This window comes from Vidua macroura, chromosome 3, assembly GCF_024509145.1.
Source record: "Vidua macroura isolate BioBank_ID:100142 chromosome 3, ASM2450914v1, whole genome shotgun sequence".
NCBI classification, from domain to species: domain Eukaryota; kingdom Metazoa; phylum Chordata; class Aves; order Passeriformes; family Viduidae; genus Vidua; species Vidua macroura.
In genome coordinates this window covers 93226668-93247209 of record NC_071573.1, presented here as the reverse complement: position 1 = coordinate 93247209, position 20542 = coordinate 93226668, and the positions used below count along the sequence as shown (strand labels likewise).

Below are 20542 nucleotides of genomic sequence, written 5' to 3'. Positions count from 1 at the left end.
CACCACTTCAACAGAATCACATCTATCACTTCAATAGGTCTGCAGCCATCATTTAATCAGACTGCTACCACCACCCTGAACAACAGGATGTCAGGTTGTATCCTGACTCTGTCAGTTTAAGCCAGTGTTTTCTGCCTTTATTTTAATTTTCTTATTAAATTGTAGTTCTGACTTTCACTGGTTTGCTTTCAAACTAGCACACAGGCTGTGTATAAATGCAACAGGAAATACCTCCCTCTTGACCATATAGAAAATTAAATGTGCCTACCTGAAGTCAGAGCCTACTCTCTTCCCATTTTCAGGAATTCCAGGATCAGGACATGTATCAGATGCAATTGCATCCCCACCCTGGGTCACTGCAAAGTAAAGAAAAAAACATATTAGGCATGGAGTTCTAAAGATGACTCTATATTTCCCATGCATGAACTGCCATTGCCTGAATGCAACCATATTTTAACATTTTTTCTTGAACCAGTGGAAATTATTGCCAAAAAGAATACCCACATAGTTGATTTATTTCTGTATTATTTATTTTCATTCATTATGGTAAAAAAAAAAAAAAAGTTTTTCTTCTGTGGGAAATGATTGATTTCCAACAGTCAATAATTCTTTTTATGAATACACTAGAGTTCAAAGTTTTCCTCAGATGGGACAAAAAAAACCATTTCATGAAATCACCCTCTGAAATCTTCTCAACACACCACTGTAAGGTTAAGAAGTATAAGAGAAAATAAAATCTTCATAATAAAACCTGTCTGTAATAAGATTTAAAATAAACAAAAGGCAAGAACCCAACTCTGATACTGTAAAATTGTAGAGCAGGAACATTTTTATGAATCCCAGAATCGTTTAGGTTGGGAAAAAACCTCCAAGATCATTGAGTCCACTTTTGACCAATCACTACCTCAACTGAAGATAAAGTTAATCTCAAAAAATATACAGGATACCCCACTGAACAATGCACTTGTAGCCAGCTGAGTATGTGTTCATGCAAATGAGGCTCACATCTCTATTTTTTGTTTTCAGCTAAGAAATGAAAGACAAGATTTCCTATATTGTTCCACTCTTTTTGCCCTCCATTCTTTCTCCATCCAGACTGTCAGATAATTAAATGATACTATGCATATAGATGTCCAGACTTATGGTACTCTCAAAACTAAAAACAATTTGAACATTGTCCCCTTTTTTCCTACTAAAATGGGAATTAAGGAAAATGAGAAGTTAAAAGTTATTCTTCATAAACAAAAGATGTAAAGCAGAAGATCGGATATACAGAAAACCCGAACACCCATGTGCTTTTTATCTTGCACATATACACGTATGGTGCATCCAGCTGAAAAAAGGAAGAACTGACATAAAGACTGTGTTGAGTTTGCATTGCCAGATTTTGGTAGCAGGGGCGGGATGGGGAGGGGGAAACTACCGGGGTGGCTTCTGTGAGAAACTGCCAGAATATTCTTCCATATCCAGCAAAGCCAATCTCTGGCAGCTCCAAAATGGACCTGCTGATGGTCAAGGCTGGGCCATTTAGAAATGGTGGTAACATCTAGGGATAACTGACTAAAAAAAAGTGATTGTGTAGTTGTAATTGCAGCCAGAGAAAAGCAGGGTTAGAATGTGTGAAAGAAACAACTCTGCATACACCAGGGTCAGTGCAGAAGGAAGAGGAAGAGGTACTCCAGACACTGGATCTGTGATTCCCCTGCAGCCCGTGGTGCAGCCCGTGGTGAGGCAGCTGTGCCCCTGCAGCCCATAGGGACCCATAGGGATGCAGATGCAGGTCCCGCAGACCCGTGAAGAGAGGAGCCCACGCTGGAGCAGGTTTGCTGGTAGGACTTGTGACCCTGTAAAGGACCTACACTGGAGCAGCCTGTCCTTGCAGGACTGCACCCCACAGAAGAGTGACCCACTCTGCAGCAGTCTGGGGAGGACTTCTGGCCATGGGATGGATTCACACTGGACAAGTTCATGGAGAATTATCTCCCATGGGAAGAACAGCATGCTGGAGTAGGGAAGGAATCCTCTCCCTGAGCAGCAGCAGAAACAATGTGTGATGAACTGAACATAACCTCCATTTCCATCTCCCTGTGCAGCTGGGGGAGGAGGTAGAGCTGGGAAGGATGGAAGGGTGGGAGAAGGTCTTTATAAGGTCTTACTTTATTTCACATTACCCTGCTCTGATTTTGTTAGTATAAATACAATATCTCTAATTCCAGTCTGTTTTGCCCGTGATAGTATTTGGTGAGTGATCTTTCCCAGTTCTTATCTCATCTCATGAACTCTTGATTGTATTTTCTCTCCCCCATCCAGTTGTGGAGGGGGGTCATGGAGAGGCTTTGGTGGGTGCCTGGTACCCAGCCGGGGCCAACCCACTACAGCTATATGCCTCCAGTCTTTCTGTTTCCTTCACAAAAAACAGAACTAGTAGAAATTTGTGGATCATACTTTCCATCTTAAAAGATTTTTGGGAAATCTTTAAGAAAAGGACAGAACATTCTTCCTGAATTTAAAACAAAACAAAAAAAAAAATTGGAATTTTTTAGGTGCACAAAATAAATTACACAAGTCCGACTGGATTACAGATGACAGCATTACAGCTGAAAATTGATGAGAGCTTAGATGTAAAAAGCAGCTGGTTTTCCCACACAGTGATATGCTTTCAAATTTAATACAGCAGCAAAAGGAGTGGTGACAAATAGGATACACACAATCAGATTTTAAGAGCTATAAGTCTTCATGTCTGTTTTGGCAGCTACAGGGACAATTCATTTATACAGAAATCCAAAAATTTACAAGAGAAGATTCAATGAACTAAAAAACTGTATTACAGCACTACAAAAATACAACTGAGACAATGCATTATTATGGACCATAGTTCTTGACCTGAGCACAAGTCAGGTCTTCTATAGAGAAGCAGAGAAGCTGCAACAATTACAGTATATTTCAGCATTTGCCTTTTATTTTTTTTTTTAATCTAGAATGTCTTAAGAATACAGGAGTCTTCTCTTTATCCCCATCTTTTTAACACTACTTATTGTCCTGCACACTTGTTCTTTACACTACATCAAGAAAGATTATGATAATATCAAAAATTTCTTTGAAGACACAAATGAAAATATAATGTCTTACTTAAAAAAATATTTCCTATATTTCCTTCTAAATACAAAAGCCAGACACAAGTAAAAATTCAGCTCATCTGGACTTTTGTCCATGTATAGCACATGAAATTCACCATCTTGAAGACTCTCTAATTTTAATTTAATTTAATTTTAATTTCACTAATATTACTTAGATTGATAAAGTTTTTTGTGTATGAATAAAGGCTTTCAGAAAAAGTGTATACTAGTGAGTATTCATATATTTTATTCTGAAAGTTTAATCTTGTAGTTGCTTGAAAAGTGTCAGCACTGAAATGCAATTATAGTGAAAAACCAGGTCTTGCTACAAAAGCAGCCTACTTCTACACTGATGTTTCTTAATTCTCTCCCCACTAATATTTCTTTCACTTTTTCAAAAAAAAAAAAAAAGGTCAAATTTTTGCTACTTTTAGTAGAGAACCACAGCTATGTTAGTGGACATGAGATCCAGTTTGGACTACTGAATCACCAAAACACAAACATAAGCAAAACAACTGATAACTGATATGGTTATTCAACTTACTAACTTTACTAAACATGAACCTTGTGGTAACAATTGCTATACAAGGTGGAGAATGCTACCTTTGCTACCATGTTTTAAGGACATCACACATCACATTGAAGTGAAGCCATCTCCTTTTACAGATCCATGTATATACAAAATGCCTAAGTACTTTGGGATATCAGTAAATGCTAAATGAAACCTTAGTCATAGCACAGTATGAAATTATCTTCCCAAATGGATGACAACCTTTGCAAAATTTTCTTCTCAGCCACTACTTTACTCTCACAAGATGTCAACACGCTCTCATACCAATATCAGGGCAGAGTGGTTCAGCCAATCTCTCTGATTAGGACAGGCATCCTATGTCTGGAACTCAACACATCTTCCTGGATGTCTATAGGCCTTGTTAAACATAGCACAGGTTTTAGCTTTTATTTTCCCCAGTGAATTGTCAAGTGTACTTTTAACAGATGGTGTTTGCATGACATGCTGTCTTGACAAAATAAATCCCCTGTAAAACAAACCTGCCTGGTTTTATCTTTCCAGATGGGAAAAAAAAAAGAATAAATCTCTCAAATCTGTAAAACAATTTATTGCCTTTACTGGTTCAGAGACACCAGAGACTTCAGCTCAGTTAAGTATGTACTTTTACATATTATGCTTAAAACATTTACCTGCCAGTATTTTGGAATTTAACTAAAACTTATGTATTAAGATTTATTTTAGCTCCAACATTTATCATTCAGACTGAAAATAGATGCCCAAACAAATTCCTGTCAGAGACCTTTGTCTTCCTCTGTTACAATCCTGCCAGGTTTCCACTTTATCCACTACTATGAAGACTTATCCATAGCTACTGAGAGCCATAACATGTGAGGAGCAAGTATCATTGATTTGAGTATCTCACTTTCAAAATATATTTAAACCTTGCAGCCTCTACAAGCATTTCCTGGATACATCATTTCTATGCATCCAGTCACCAACCTTTCACTGGTTTAATTTTGAGGAAAAATACTTTTGTGTGCTCTTGAAAGACCCATGTCTAGTTTATACTCTTTCTGCACTGTATAAAGTTTCATTTACCTAGGATGTTAAAAGGTATTTTATTATTTTTGCATCTTTCTTCTGTTTTTCCCATATTTTTCATATCAAACTTGATTTGTTTCTCTTTATATTCAAATCTCATTCAGAGACTGAGTGTATTTTAACTATAATTTCAATTTACATTTTAGAATTTAAAAATTTCAAAACAATGGTGTCAATGAAAATGGAAAGTAATATTCCTGTTTAAAGCTTGCAAAGCTTATAAATAAATGTAAAGTATGCAAAACCTTCGGCAAAACAATGCACTAATTATCAGGATTTATCTTAAAACTCTAACAATGTTCCTCTGAAATGCAAATATAAACTAAATATCCATAACCTTGTAATTGTGACAAATAAATTTAGGACCAGCCTCTCCCAATATTTTCTTAGTACATTCTCAGTATATCCTCTCTGTTAAAAAAAAAAAGAAAAAAAAAAGTTAAAGAGGATATAATCCTGGCTAATATCAAAGTAAGACATTACTTTACATAGTCCCTTATACTGCATCCCAGTTCTTCAAGGAACCATCAGCTAGAGGAAATGGTGAGTATTCCATGAGACTAACATCAAAAAAAAAAATTTGAAGTCACAGGGCAGTGAGAAAAATGAGAAAATATTCTAGTCAGGTTTGGGGTTTTTTACTTCTTTTTCTAACAGCAGGTTTGAGAACATCAAAGATGCTTCAACCACCACACACCACACATGTCTGTAATACAGAGACAAAGCACTCTCAGTGTACATGACTTAACTCTGGAATTTCTCAACATGTCAGGCTATTATATATACTGCAAAACTTAGACATTCTCAGGTCTTTCTGCAGAAATAATTGAAGAGTAGCTGTGAATTTGTTAACATGATTGACAGATTTACATTTTGTATACAACCTCTAGAGTTAAGACTAGCGATTCAAATTTCTACTTGATAAAAGCTATTCTTTTTTCATTGATTGAGAATGAATCAACAAGATTTCTTCTGTTTTCTCAGTTGGATCATACAGTTTCCAGCTTTGGAGGCTTTGGAGGTCATCTTTATTGTTTTACTTGATATATGACACAGGAAATTCAGAATTCCTTTAAGATGTTTTGCATGCTCTGATTCTAATGCAATAGTAAAGAAGAAAGACTGGCAGTAACTACAAACATAAATCAGATTCTAAAATATTGTAATCATAATAATAAACAATTACCACATACATTAACATCCTAATTTAGCTCAGCATATGGGAAGTGTTTAATCAAGGAGCAGTATTAAGCAGGAGGAAAGGCTGGTGAAACAGATGTTTCATGCAGCAATACAAGCTAAATGAAATTTCCCTTGTTATAATATCAGTCCTACACCAAACATGCTCCATCTTCTGCTTTAGATGTATTTGGAATCTGAAAATACACTAACAAACTACTCAGGCTTATGTAAATTATGTTATGTAATACTTTGAAGGCTTTGACTTCAAAACAAAGTATTTGTGGGAGCTTGTCCTGGAGCAGACTGGCCGGACACTGGCCACACAGCCACACTGTGGATAACCAACATCAAGCCTCAAGAAATAAGAAGCCACAACTGATGACATCCAGGCAGCTTATGGTGAGGAGCAAAGGACACTGGGACCAATTGGGAGTGGCCATGCAGATCAACAGACTGTGGTTGGCCAGAAGGTTTCTAGAACATTTTATGAGAGACCACGTATATGTGTGTCGGCCCTACTTCAGGGTCTTCTGAAGCTGTTTTGCACCCGTGTTTGTACCCTTTTATTTATTTAATAAATATCTTCAGTTTTGGCACTTCAGTTGTACCCGTCCCTTCCTTGTTGCTGTGCCACTCAACCACACCATCCTCGAGCTCCTGAGACCAGAGGGAGTCCCACAGATCCCTCGGGGTGTTTTGCTAGCTGGTCTCCAGTTGCTTTACTGCTAGCTGGGTCAGAGAGATCACTGGCAGTCGGACACATGCCACAATAAGTATTATTATGTATAGATGTGTTATTCTGCCTATCTTTCTTCAGTGACTATTATGTTATTAAAAAAATATTGGGTGCTCATGCTTCAGGTTCCAACACCTACAATTTCAAATTTAACAAGTTATGTCAGTCTCTTTAGACATTTACTCATTCTCCTAGTGGTAACACCAGCCTTAGAATAAAAATGGATAACCCAGGAGCCCTCATTCCCTCCATAATTTGTTCTGAATACTTTTCAAATATAACCAAAAATTGCAAGAATGACCTTTAAGAAGGCCTTGACAAATACTCCCTGGAGGCTAGACAAAAGACCCTAAAATTCCCAGTGGAAAGATACTGTAAAAAATGGCAGCTTTTCTAGAGCTGAGTGACAAGCTGTGACACAGAAGAGGGTCACAAAGATGATCAGCAGACTGGAACATTCCTCTTACAATGACAGTCTGAGAGAGCAAAGGTTGTTCAGCCTGGGGAAGGCAGATTCCTTGGAGACCTCATTGTAGCATTCCAGTGTGGTAGTCTGTTATTTTACAGTTTGTTCTTCTGTAGTATATTTTGATATACCTTGTTATAAGTTTATAATGGTTCAGTCTATGTACCCCATTTGGCTTCCCTAATGGTTCGGTCCTGAGTTGTTTACCACAGTTTTCCCCACCAAAATGTATGTCAATCCACGTGTCAATCCACCTGTATACCTCCCTTGCTCCCTTGTCTCACTCCTGTCTGTCAAAGATAGCACATTCCTTTGGTTCTGGAGTGTTCCCTGTCTTTCATCCCTTCCTCAAAGCAGAATTGGATTGTAAGGTTTGCTCCCTCCCCGTGTTGGCTTCTATTGGGGAGCCCTTACCCTGCACCCCTCCCTTAATGCCTTCCTCTTGGTCAAAGGCTGTGTCCTCCCTGTGTTTCCCCTATCCCTTAAAAGTAGACCCTTCAGGTTCAGATTTGTCACTTGTTCTACCCCACTTCGAGATTAAATCTTTGGAGACTCAGACAAGTGTCCTTCCCTTATTCCTTTGCCTCAGTTTCCTCGTGCTCTGTGCCTCTGCTGTGCTACCCACGCCACAGCAATCACCGCCACCCATGACAGTCTCGGCAGAGAATTGGGGGTGGCCACGCGTGTGTCTGCCCTGCGGCCACAAGCAGGACAGCGAGCCAGCGAGCCTTCATCCCGTGGCCACTGAGAGCCAGACACATTCCAGTACCTAAAGAAGGCTTATAAAAAAAGAAGGAGAACAACACTTTACCCATCCAGATAGAGATAAGGCAAGAGGAATCAGTTTTATACTATAAAACAAGAGATTTAGATTAGATGTCAGTAAGAAAATCTACTTAGAGGGTGTTGAGGCACTGGAAAAGGTTGCCCAGAGAAGCTATGGGTGCCATGTCTCTTAAACTGTTCATGGCCAGGCTGGATGGCATTTTGAAAAACCTGATGTTGTGGAATGTATCCCTGCCCATGGCGAGGGTGGGGTGGGGGAGGAGGGGTTGGAAATGGATGATCTTTAAAATCCCTTCCAATCCAAATCATTCTAGGATGCTATGAAGTTTGTAAACTGAGCAAGATTGCAGTGAATGGGTACTTTGCCTATCTATTATGATGAAAATAAAAACTTACATATGTAAATAACCTCTTTCCAGTCAAGAAGTCAAACAGAAATGCAATGACACTGTTTCAATTAAATAAGGTATTACATGCTCTAATTAATGTAATAGAGTCAATTTGGTTATTCATTAAGCTCCTTAGATTTACATTCATTTACATTTTATTTTTTCAAGGTTTCCTATTGTAAAGTATCTAACAGTTCTAGATATCTAACAGAAATATCTAATAAAATTTTGGTCTTTAATTAATTGTGGTTCAAAAATGAAACCAAAATATTTAAATTATTCTTTATCAAGTGTACTAGAAATTACTTTTTTTATGTAGCACAGAATACTGCCATCACTGAAAAAGAAAAAAGAATGTATGTATTTGATGTCTTGACAATATTTGGAGAAAAGGTATATTTCAGCATTGTATAAAAGAGCTGAATTCACTGCAGTTGTTTTGAATTCAGGAAGTTGGAAGTAATGGAAGAAAAGAAAGATTATAGGGGACAGCTTCAATCCACAAATATATTCACAGGGAGAATTAGTTGAATGAAATTTTCCACCATAAATTTCACTGCATTTTCTCTAAAATGTCTGTTACCCCCACTCTGAGGATAATTTCAAGATTCCAAAGTTTTTGATTTAACCCAGATCAAAATAAAATAATTGATTTGTGAATGATTTTAATGATCAGAATACATATACTGCAGGAGACCTTTTTTTTTCTTTGCAAAGACATCTATTAGGAGATTTCTTAGGTGCTGCACTTAGCAGCACATAAGATCTTCTCTGTTTCCCTGTAGTTTCTTACAGCAAAGAATAGCAAGGTAGCGTCATGGTTAAAGTTGTTTATAAAAAATGTCTTTGCATACACCAAATCCTCTGCAGTAGATTTTATTTTTAAAACTATGGCACAGTCAGAAAAGGGCAAACCAGTTTGATATACATAAAAATACACATAAAGTCACAGTTATTTTAATAATTTTGGTCTACATAAATTTGACTTCACTAAAAAATTATAATTCATTTATTAATTAGAGGATACAGAATAGATTTCATTCCTTTTTTTTTTTTCCTGATATGTCTTTTGTAGAATGACATAAATGAAAAGTATGAAGTTGGAACCTTAATAATGAGATACAAAGGCATTGTTTATATGGGTATACAAAAGTTACAGATATTGCCTTATAAATAAGTTAGATCACAGATGTGATAGAAAATACAGATTTGAGTAGAAAATACAGCTGAAATTAAAATACCAAGACAAAAAAAAAAAAAAAGTATGTATTTCAACAGTACAAAGAACACTATATTTTTCCATACAATTTCATCCTGGCTTTTAGAAGGCTAGAAAATTACTTTTAGTATAATGAGTCCATCCTACTCTTTAAGTAAGTCCTTCAGCAGAAATAGCAAAACACAGATATAAACCTACATTGTGGAGCCTTCCCATTCTGAGGAAGCTGTAATCTGATCTTAAGACTCCTCCCACGGGACACCTGGTAAAACCCCATGGCTCTGGGTCTGCTTTCTCTCTACTCTCTTCTCTCGAGGTCTCTGGGCTTTGCTCAGGCTCTTGGGCCTCAGCCCCATGCTCCCGCTGGCATGGGGTGGGGGGGGGAGGGGAAATAAAATGGACTCTCTTGCTAAACAACAAGGAGACTTCTCTCTCTGTTTTTCCTACCATTGGTTGTGGCCTCCCTGGACACGATCGTCACTGCTGCTGCACGCTGCTACACTACGTGACACTTGTAATGTAGAAGTGACAGATTACTGAAACCCAGAGAAATGGAAAAGAGAAAAATAAAAAAGCAAGGACAGGTAAGGAAAGTTTTGAAGTTCAACCACATAACTGCTTACAAGAAGCTAGTTCAAACTCTTTTCCCCCTAATTTACCTATTAATTAACTAAAATACTAGAATATTGTTGAATAGGAAAATATGGTCATGTTGACACCAGATGGCTTGGGCTCATAAGGCCATTCTAGGCAGTCACACAAGGAGAAGCCATTATCCAAAACCTGCCTAGAGAACACTCTTACAGATGGCATTGTGTTTCTTCAAAATGATTAACAAATCTTGTAAAGTATTGTTCTAGTAGTTCAGTAAGCCATGGCAAGCTGCTAGATTTAATTTAAAACTTAAATTCTCTAGTGCTTCATACTAAAGGAGTATTTTAACCACCCTGCTTGCTTCAAATGTCGGATTAAAAACCACTAATTTCTGAAACAGAAACAATTTAAAAACTCTAGAACTATCACAGGCTGAAGTTAATTATTTTAGCTTTTTTAAGAAAAGCGCTAGCATCTTCAAACACTGGAAATCATCATCCTACTACACTGCAGCTGTCAACTTGGTAGAAATACAGGTTCCCTGTAATTTACCAAGATATTTACGACATTTCTTTTTCTAGCAGATGGGGATTTCTATCAATATCCTTTTACTTGCTATGACCAAAATAGTTGGTGTGTCCAACTTCTCCTTGTTATTCCTTAGTGTCCTGGTTTTTGGCTACGACAGAGTTAATTTTTTCACAGTAGCTGTGAGGGGACAGGGCCAAGTGCTGTGTAGGTGTGTTTAGGTTGTTGCTCTATAACACTTTAGCACTCTAGAGCACTTCAGGTCACATCTAGGGACATTCTCACTTCTCAGAAGAAAGTGGGCATGGTTTATGGTTAGAAAGAAAAAGTGTGGGTGCAGAGGATCTGTATGTCCCTTGTTCATTGTCTCAGGGTCATGTCGGGTTGGTGAGTGAGTAATTTTTGTATTTAAATCACTCTAATTTCTATGTTTTCATTATTAGTATCATTGTTCACTTTCTTATCCTATTGCGGTTTCCAGTAAATTTTTTTATCTCAATCTATAATCTCTGCCTTTTGTGTCTCTTGCTGGAGGAGGGGTGGGGAAGCTGTGTATGGTTTGGACCTTTGATAGCAGGGGGATCAATAAACTGGGGACTGCTATTCCTAAACCATGACATTTGGTGATCACAAGGCCTGAAAATAAATTTCTGTTATTTAAATACAATTTTTTGTCCATTCTTAGTGAGTAATCAGTAGCTTAAAAAAATAAAACTGAAAATAAGGTTTTTTGCTCACTTTGTTTTGTTCTGATTTGGTATTTTTTTGACTAATGTCTTTCCAACAGCTGGATTTAACTTTCATTCAAGCTTAATGAAGCAATTTAAGACTCAGCGGATGTACAGCTTTCAGTCAGTCTGGGAGCTTACTAGTCCACCTTTTCTTGAAGTCTTGAAGAGCCTGCTCACTCATAACATTTTATTTTACATTTACCTCTGTTGACCTCCATGGGCAACTTCACCATGGTCTTCACCATGGGCTTCAGGGGAAGCTCAGGTCCCACGCCTGGATCACCTCCTCCCCCTCCTTATTCACTGACTTTGGTGTCTGCATCATTGTTCCTCACATAATCTCAGTGTTCTCTGAGCATAATTATATCTGCCTAATAACTTTCTTTTTTCCTTCTTAAATATTTTATCACAGAAGTGTTATCACCACCTCTGATTGGCTCAGCTTGAGACAGCAGTGGCTCTGTCCTGGAGCCAGCTGGCATTTGCTTTATTGGACATGGGAGAAGCTTTTTACAGAAGCCACCCCTGTATATTTTCATATAGCTAAGGAACTATGTGTTTAAAAATTGTGAGGGAAAATTGTCAAATATTCATCTTTTTAGTGCAATTATGCATATAGATTTGCATATAGATTTTTGCGGCGGTGTGTTGTTCCTCCTGACTCCAGGCAGCTCCAGCGCCTTTCGGCGCCACCTCCTTCTGGAGCTTGGGTTCAACGCTTGTTCCCGTGTGCCGCTGCTGTGGTGCGGCGGTCGGGGCTTGCCGGGTTCTGTCCCCCACATGGGGGCCCAAGGCGAAGAGGGAAGGAATGTCCGAATCACCCATGAGGGAGGCAGGAAGGTTTTATTGGCCGTGGAGAGCTGTGGCAGAGGGGCTATGACCCACGCTTCCAGCGCCCGCGTAGGGGAAATGGCAGCCGGGACCCGGGAGGTGCGGGATGATATAGGGGGTGTGACAGGAAGGGCAGACACCCTCCCGCCCAATTGGGACAGGCGTCGTGGCGATGATGTGTACTACGGTGACCAATGGGAACATGGCAGGGGCGGACACGGGGCTTCAGGGTGAGTGGGATCGCGGGATCGGGGTGACAGACACAGAACTCCCGGGACTGGACGGGGGAATGGTCACAGGAGTGACGGGGGGATGCTCCAATGGCAGGCAGCTTGGAGCCAACATCCGCGGGGGGGGAAACACGGGGGATGCACAGGGGTACACAGGACTCGGCTAACTAACATAGATTAGAACCCCTAATCTAAACTTGATTAAAATACCACTTAAAAGTTTAAGGTGAAACTTTAGTTTTAGCAGTAAGTTCTAATTTAAATATTTTCTATATTAAATAGAATATATATATTCTATATCCCCCATTTCTATGGTGAAATTCCTACAAGTCACACCAAAGCTACAGTTCAGATTTAGATGCATTCCTCACACACAGTTTGTGTGTGTGTGTGTGTGTGTGTGTGTGTGTGTGTGTCTATGTGCTGGTTGCACTCTCTCACAATGCACAGGCAGTTATGCAGACCTCCTGAGATACTGTTCAGGTCATTAAAGACAAAACTGCATCATGAAAAGTAGAGACTCTTTTGATAATTGCAAATGTCAAATTTTCACAGCTGTTTAATTCATCAGACTCCAGGAACAAAAACTGAACTTGCAAAAACCGGGCTGACCAGGCTGAAAACCTGGGTCTGACTTCCTTCAACTGGTGGGCCACACACAACACTACTATTGCCAAATGAAGTGCAAGGGAACTCCTGATGACTCTAGAAAGCTGAAATTTTACAGCAAGTGACAATTAATTCACCAATAATTCAATACAGTTCCACCAAATGAAATATATGTTTGCCTTATGTTCACTCTTAGTTAAGAAATTGTCACCACAATAAGTATACCTTTGTTGTAGGTTGGGTTGATTTAGTCAGGGATTTTATTAATGTTAGTGAGGTTTGTTCCTTGTGCTCCCCTATTTTCCCTCGCAGTGATTTGCTCCAAGTTGTTTACCACGAGAGCTCCTGCCACTCAGACCTGTCAATCTCTTCACCTCTCCCAGTTTTCTCCTTACTAGGTTCTGTCAGTCAGGGATTGTCACTCCTTGTCGGAGTGTCAATCTTGTAACCACTCCCAGCTTCTTCATGAAAGTTCCGCAGCACTCAGCATTGCCAGGGAGGCAGACGCTATTAGCCTGGAGTGCCCACTCACGTGGCGGCCACTCGGGCTCTTATAGGCAGTGCTAGCCGGCGCTTCTCGACTGCTTGAGGTCGTAGCAGGTAGCCACCACATACCTTAGGACTATAAAATCACTCATTAAGACTTAGCTGAGCTGCACTTATCCATGCCTGAAAATTTAAGAACCCATTTTATACTTTCATTTTAATTTGTGATTTATGGAAGCTACCAATTTAAAAATATCACTCCTTCATCAGTCCTGAAACTTAAATAATGATCTACATCATATCTTTCTATTGCTCAAGGTCATGAGGGGAAGACAGAGAAGAAACTGTCCCACATCGTTACATAACAACTGCATTTTACCATCTTTGTGGCTTACTTGCAGTAAAACTATTTAGCACTCATCAAACCTATAAAGTCCTTATAACAATAAAGACACTAATGTACCAGTATTATGAGCTCCTTAATTGTTAGTTTTTACACTATACTTTGAACTCAGTGTCATTTCATGACTTGCTGCAGGTAATGATACTTTTGTAACAATTATAAAGACTAAATTTTGATTGCAAAGTATTTCTGTTTAGTCACAAATAATATTTTACTCTATCTGTATTATATAATAATCAAGCACAAGGAAAATGAAAACCATTGTGTCAGTGAACTCAACAAATAAAATTTTATTATTGATCAGGGAGGTAAGATTTTATCTGACAGGCAAATGATTAAAAAACTGTTTAAAAATATAATTTATTTTTCACACTACATGACAGGAAGTGAAAACAGAACCTTGACATGAAAACAAAATTACCATTATAAATTTTCCCTTAGAAGATCACACAATAAACTATGTGTAAAGCTTAAACACACAGCTCAGCATGAAGAGTTGTTGGTTTTTGCAATACCGCTTCATTCAGAATTGTAGGAAAGTCAGTAATTTACTTTGAAATGACAGAGTTGATGAAGAGTCAGTAGTAAAGAGCAATTTTATGGGATATCCAGAAGCATTCTTTCCAAAAGAAATAAACCCAACATGTTGTATCGTCTCAGTGGCTTATAAGTTTGGAAAACTCCATTTTTCACCAGCAACAGGTTATAAACTCACCCTACAATGTTATTTACTTGTAAATATATTACCACTATATAACGTATTTTATTGATTCACCAGGATGTCTTTTTCTTTTCCTTTAAAAAAAAGCAATCTAGCATTTTTACCAAGCACTGCCATTTCTTCAATAAAGTTGAAGGCGACAAAAATTCTTATTTTTTCAATATATAAATAAGTGTTAGAACAAGTGTCTTTAAATAAAATTCTCATTTCCTTAATTAGCTGTTTGGTATGCATTTGTTAATCAATGCATTACTGGGGTTTTGTTGGGGTTTTTTTTGGTTTTTTTTGTTTTGTTTTGTTTTGTTTTGTTTGGTGGTTTTTTTTTTTTTTTTGGTCTGGTAAGTGATACTATATTTTTGTATTTTCGGTTAGCTTTCAGAGTAAAATGTTCAGCACTGTGTTGCAAATAAGAAGAGGTAACAAAACACTTAGCCATGGGCATAATGCATTGATAATCTCATTTGTCAGCATAACCTAAAGAATTTTCCATTAAATTGAGAGACAGAGAGAAAAAGAGAGATCAGGCCACTGTCCAGGATTTGCAGGTTTAACCAAATAGGCTTTGACACTGAGAAAGAGATTAAGATTAGAAAATAACTCCTAACTACGGGATAGTCTATGGGGGTGCTGTTTTTATAGAAAAAAAAGATGAACTGACACCAAAAAATCTTTTCTCTGGCCTTCCTCTGACTTTTAATGTGACTGTGAGCAAAACATTTAGGACACCTCTCAAGTGAAACTTAGGTAGAACAAGAAGTCCTTAGGACCAGAACCATGCATGAAGTTTCCTGTTGAGCTGTTCAAACCAATTAAAGCTCAAACCATTTAAATTGTGAGGGGTCTTTTCTTTCTGCCTACTTTCCCCTGTTTGAAAGCTACAGTTCTGTACATGCCAAGTGATATCTGTCAGCTGTTAAGAGGACTGAGAATTGCACTGTCTCTCTTTCACAGTTAGAACAGAAAAGCTAAGAATAATTCTAGCACATCATCAAGAAGACAAATTATCACAAAATAAGAAACACACCAGCTGATGATGATTTTCTTCAGAGGTATTAATTTAATTTCTTTAGTTTTCTGTATAATGCCCATGTCATAAACCCACTGGTACATCAGTACAGTTAGTTCTCTCCCTCCCCTTCTTGTTGAAATGAAAACATTACAAAGTTTACAAATACATTACATTTCTAACAGTTCTGATGAACAAGATTAGAAAAGATTAGAAGGGAAAACTGACAATGAGTGGCAATGAGTCAGATTATGGGAAGATTAAAGGAGAAGGAGCTGCTTTTTTTTTTTTTTTTTGGGCGGGGGGGCACCTGCTGAGGAAAATGTTCTGATACCAATAGGAAAAATCTAGAGAAGTTCTCTAAATTGGCAGGTAGCAGGTTTAGTAGGTATGATCATGGTGACATGCAGGAATTGTGAAGGCAAACATATTTAGTGCAATAGTAGAACTGAATTCTAGTCTGTGTCTTAAAGAGCATGATCATTAACATTTCACTCTTTCTATTGTTTATATTTATAGATTAAATGGAGCAAAGTCAATACAAGATCTGTGATTCACTCTACCTGCCCCAGTCAAAATAATAATCCCACTATAATCAACAAAAGGAACCAGGAAGACACTGAATCTATAAATAAGTGTTTATCTCATGGTTCAAGGAGACAAGAGATGAGACAGACAAAGACACAAAGTTTAATAGAACAAAGCTGTTAATTTTAATGATCGAATTTCTGTGCCTAATATTTCAGCTAAATAGTTCCAGTAGTTGTCTTTTTCAATAAAAGAAACATTTTGTTTGGTCATAAATTAAATAATTACATGTATATTAGAAATATAGTTTCTATGGCAAATCGTGTGATCAAACATCCTAACATCCTAACAACTGTATTTTACTGGCTAGAATAAATACCAAATGTCTAGTTACAATGATTGTGAGGGATGCACCATCCTTCCTAGGAATAAAGCAAGTATATTTCAACTGAACTTTGCTTTATTGCAATTAAAGTTCTCTTAAGTTAAATCTATAAGAAATCTGTCTATCAATATCCCAGAAGCTGCATAAGAATTATAGCTCTCAGGAACTCCAAATTGACTATTTAACAATTTCCCATGGTAGGTGGCTTCTTCAGTAATCATTTTACTTTCTAAATACACAACGGACAACCACAAAGCTAAACCCAAAATGGACATGGATTCTGGCCATTTACTTTTGTGATCATTTCATTCAGTTAGCATTATTTTTTTTCATTGCAGTGTGCAAAGTACATCTGTTCAGAAGAGAGACTGTTCATTCTGCTGATCTGCCCTACATGTGCAAAGAGAAAGTGCTGAACTCCACTCCCTTTTTAGCGTCCCATTCCAGAAGGGACTCCAGAATTGTGAACCCTTAGTACGATGAAGCATTTTCTGACAACTTAGTATAAAGCAGTTTAGTATAAAATGTCTTATTCAAGAGATAGGATTAGTTTTCTTGCTTTATTTTAAGTTATAGTTATATTACTGAATACACTTTTCAGGCTTCTACTCAGTGAAAATAATTTTGACATTGTGTGTAAGCACAGGGAAATAAATGCAAGACTGCATATCAAGGACCTAACAGAAAATTAAGCACTATTTTTTCTCTTAATATGTATTTAACATTTTTTTCCAACCTAACATTTTAACATTTTCCACACTTTTAAGTGTGGAAGTGTGGATTTTAAGAAGACTTGGTTGAAAAATATAAGTGCAAGTGTTTATATTACTCATTTGAAAGCTTCCAGTAGCTATCAAGATTACCTAAACAGATATTTAAATACCATGAATCTGCAGAATGGATACTATATGACACTATTTCAAAAGACAGAATTATGCTTGTCAAACCAAAGTTCAAATAGAACAACAGTAGTACATAATTTGACTTTTTTTTTTTTTTTTTTTTTTGCACAAAGTAATTCAGATCATACTTGAAATAGAGCTAGAATGTCTTGTGCCCTGAATTGTCTATCGATAACTGCTGTTATTATAGGCAGTGTTCCAGTTGAGAAAACCACTATAACGTAGATAAGGGAACCATCTCACAGAAGAACATTTCACCAAATAAAAATACATACTCCAGCGTTTTTGTTAATTCTCTGAAGGGACTGTCTAAAGTTATAGAGAATCTTGGTAAAAAAACCATTAAAATAAATGATTTTATTTTGTACACAATGACATGCAGCTATACAAATATCTCATACTGTGGATATTTTTAAAATATACAGCAAAAACATCAAAACCATTATTTCAGCTTGGCTCTTTTCTCCTCTTCATTGGCATTAGCAGGGTGGATTTGAGCTGCAACATGTTCCCTCCTACTCTTGTCACTGTGACAATAATAATTAATAAACCCCCTAGGCAATTCATCACAATTTTCTATGGCATCTATGTGTCAGATATGCACTTCTCTCTTGAATATGTAACCTCAGTCATTCTGGCGGGTCTGTTTATTTAGGTGAAATGTCAAACTGATAATTTCTTTCCCTCTTTCTTACACAGAGTCAGTGACTTATTCATGTCAACCTGTTAATTCTTGAAGGAAAAGGGCAAAAAGGCTATACTGACTCCTCAAATATATTCTGCTCCTCAGTGTAAGTAAATCAAGACAAGCTTTAAATAAACAATCATTTTGGCCACGACCCAAAAGAAGAAAATAACCACAAGACTTCATTTTTTGAGATTTTGACCACTGATCACCCTTTGAAAATCAGCATGCCTTCCTTATAACTGTTGAAAAACTCACCACAAAAAAAAGCAGTAGGATTTTATTGATTAAAGTTGGTTTCCCAAAGGAGTTCAAAGTTACAGCTGCTTGCATGAATGAGTAAAAGTATACTGTGCCCATGATCTGCTCTGTTGGGTGGTTGTTTTTTTTAAAATCACAGGTAAAAAACATTGCTTTATGGATCAATTAATATAATCAGGTTTTGCATGTAATATGATGGTATCAATAAAGCAACCAGAAATTCAATTAACTTTTGAGAATAATTGAATACTCCTTTATCAGAATCTGTGTTAGATTTTTCAAAGTTTTTCAACTTGATGGAACAAGTTTCCTTGTGTCTTCAAACCACTTCAAGATACATTTTATCAGTATCACATTTTTAGCTGCTAACAGGGCACTTCAGCTTTACATCTGTGAAGAATGGAGCTCATGGTAAATAATTGACAGAAATTATCAAATACTGTGCATGAACCTTTTGAAGCCGTCTCAGCACACAAGTGTACTAAGAAGTTGCTATGATTTTCCTTAGCTAACTTGAAGCAGATATTCTTGTTGCCACTCCCAGAGTATCTTAAAAATTACAATTTCATTTTGAGATCAGTTTAAAAACAAATACTTGCTCCTCCTTCTGAAGCTGAAAATCTCATTTCATCCCTGACAGCCTGCAGCTGTTAAATAGAAATATGAATCAAATGCAGACTACTGATGTAAAAAGCCAATTCCATTGTTTTGAGAAAAGTAACAAGTAAAACCTAGTTAGGTTGTGATTGTAGCAATCTTATTTTATTAATCTGTTAGTATTTGTAGAGCAGTGGCAGCCACACTAATAAACAAAAACACTAGACAATGGGCTATCTTATTTGACATCTGCCTATGGTATAATGTCAGGCAGGTGAAATAACCACTGCTCAGACTGAACTGACCCATAGAAAGCAACACACTCCAACATTCCAGATCTCTATAACAATGCATTTCAGCCCCTTTAAACTGAAATGCAGTTAATTGCAGATTAGATGTAAAGATTCTTTTATGAGGGTGGTGAAACACTAGCACTGTAGAGGTGGCAGATGTTCCATCCCTGGAAACATTCAGTGTCAGGCTGGACAGGGCTCTGATCAACCTGTTGTAGTTGATGTCCCTACTTATTGCAAGGAGGTTGGACTAGATGATCATAAATGTTCCTTCCAACGCAAACCATTCTATCATTATATGATTCTTTACTTATCAGAGAGATTCAAGAAGCATTGTCAATAATTAGGGGCAGATTTTATGTCCTACATGTATTTACTCACATGGTACAAGAGATGCATTGTAGTCTTCTGGAAATACTCACTTTTGAATATTTACTGAATACTGTATTTGAAAAATATAGGCCCACTGTAACTGGGATTTATGTCTTTTTTTTATATTGCCCCATAGTGAGAAGAGGGAAGGCAGGGCAGTTGGAGACCAGCACTGCCATTTGTGGCTGGTATTGCTATACCAGTGACAGCAGTAGCAGCAGTAACCACCAGTAACCACCAGTAAGTAGCAGATTGGTTAATGCTTCTGAAATTATTCAGACACGTTAGTGGAAAGAAAATTAACTTAGCAGATCATCCCATGATAGGTCTGTATAGTCTTTATGGGCCCCTGCTGACAGATGAAAGCAAAAAATAATTCACAAGCTTACCATATTTAGAACATGAAGTAACCATAATTGACTGGTGAAGTTGTCTTCCTCTTTTCCAATAGAAGGGTTTGCTGGTTGGTTGGGTTTTGGATTTGGGTAGGGTTTTGTTTGTTTGTTTGGGTTTGTTTATTTGGGGTTTTTTGGGGTAGTTTCTTGTAGTGCATAGTTGTTGTTGTTGTTGGGGGGCTTGTTGGTTTTCTGGTTCTTGCAGAAAAACCAAGGTTTGTCTTTTGTCATATATCCCATATTTGCTTTGATACTTAGAAACTCTGGTGAGGCAGGCGCACAGCTGTGCAGCAGCTACAGAATTGAAACAGCAACACTTCACCATCATTTCCAGCCTGTGTTTAGATTATATCTAGAAGTCTGCAAGGGTCACTGGGAAGAAAATATCATCTAGCATAAAAATGACAAGGTCCTGAATTTCACCTCAAAATGCACAGGACTGCCCACAGCTCTCCATGCAATATGAAACAAGAAGTTTT

The 20542-nt window shown here is 37.5% G+C and overlaps 1 protein-coding gene across 1 annotated transcript in view; it reads right to left on the bottom strand.

The window, feature by feature from the left end:
• The window catches only part of CSMD1 (CUB and Sushi multiple domains 1), a 1093428-nt gene that overhangs the window by 338106 nt on the left and 734780 nt on the right, over positions 1-20542 (bottom strand). Inside the window, exon 8 of the mRNA XM_053974810.1 lies at positions 269-356. Within this exon, the coding sequence (XP_053830785.1) occupies positions 269-356 (88 nt within the window). The remainder of the gene's footprint in view (positions 1-268; positions 357-20542) is intronic.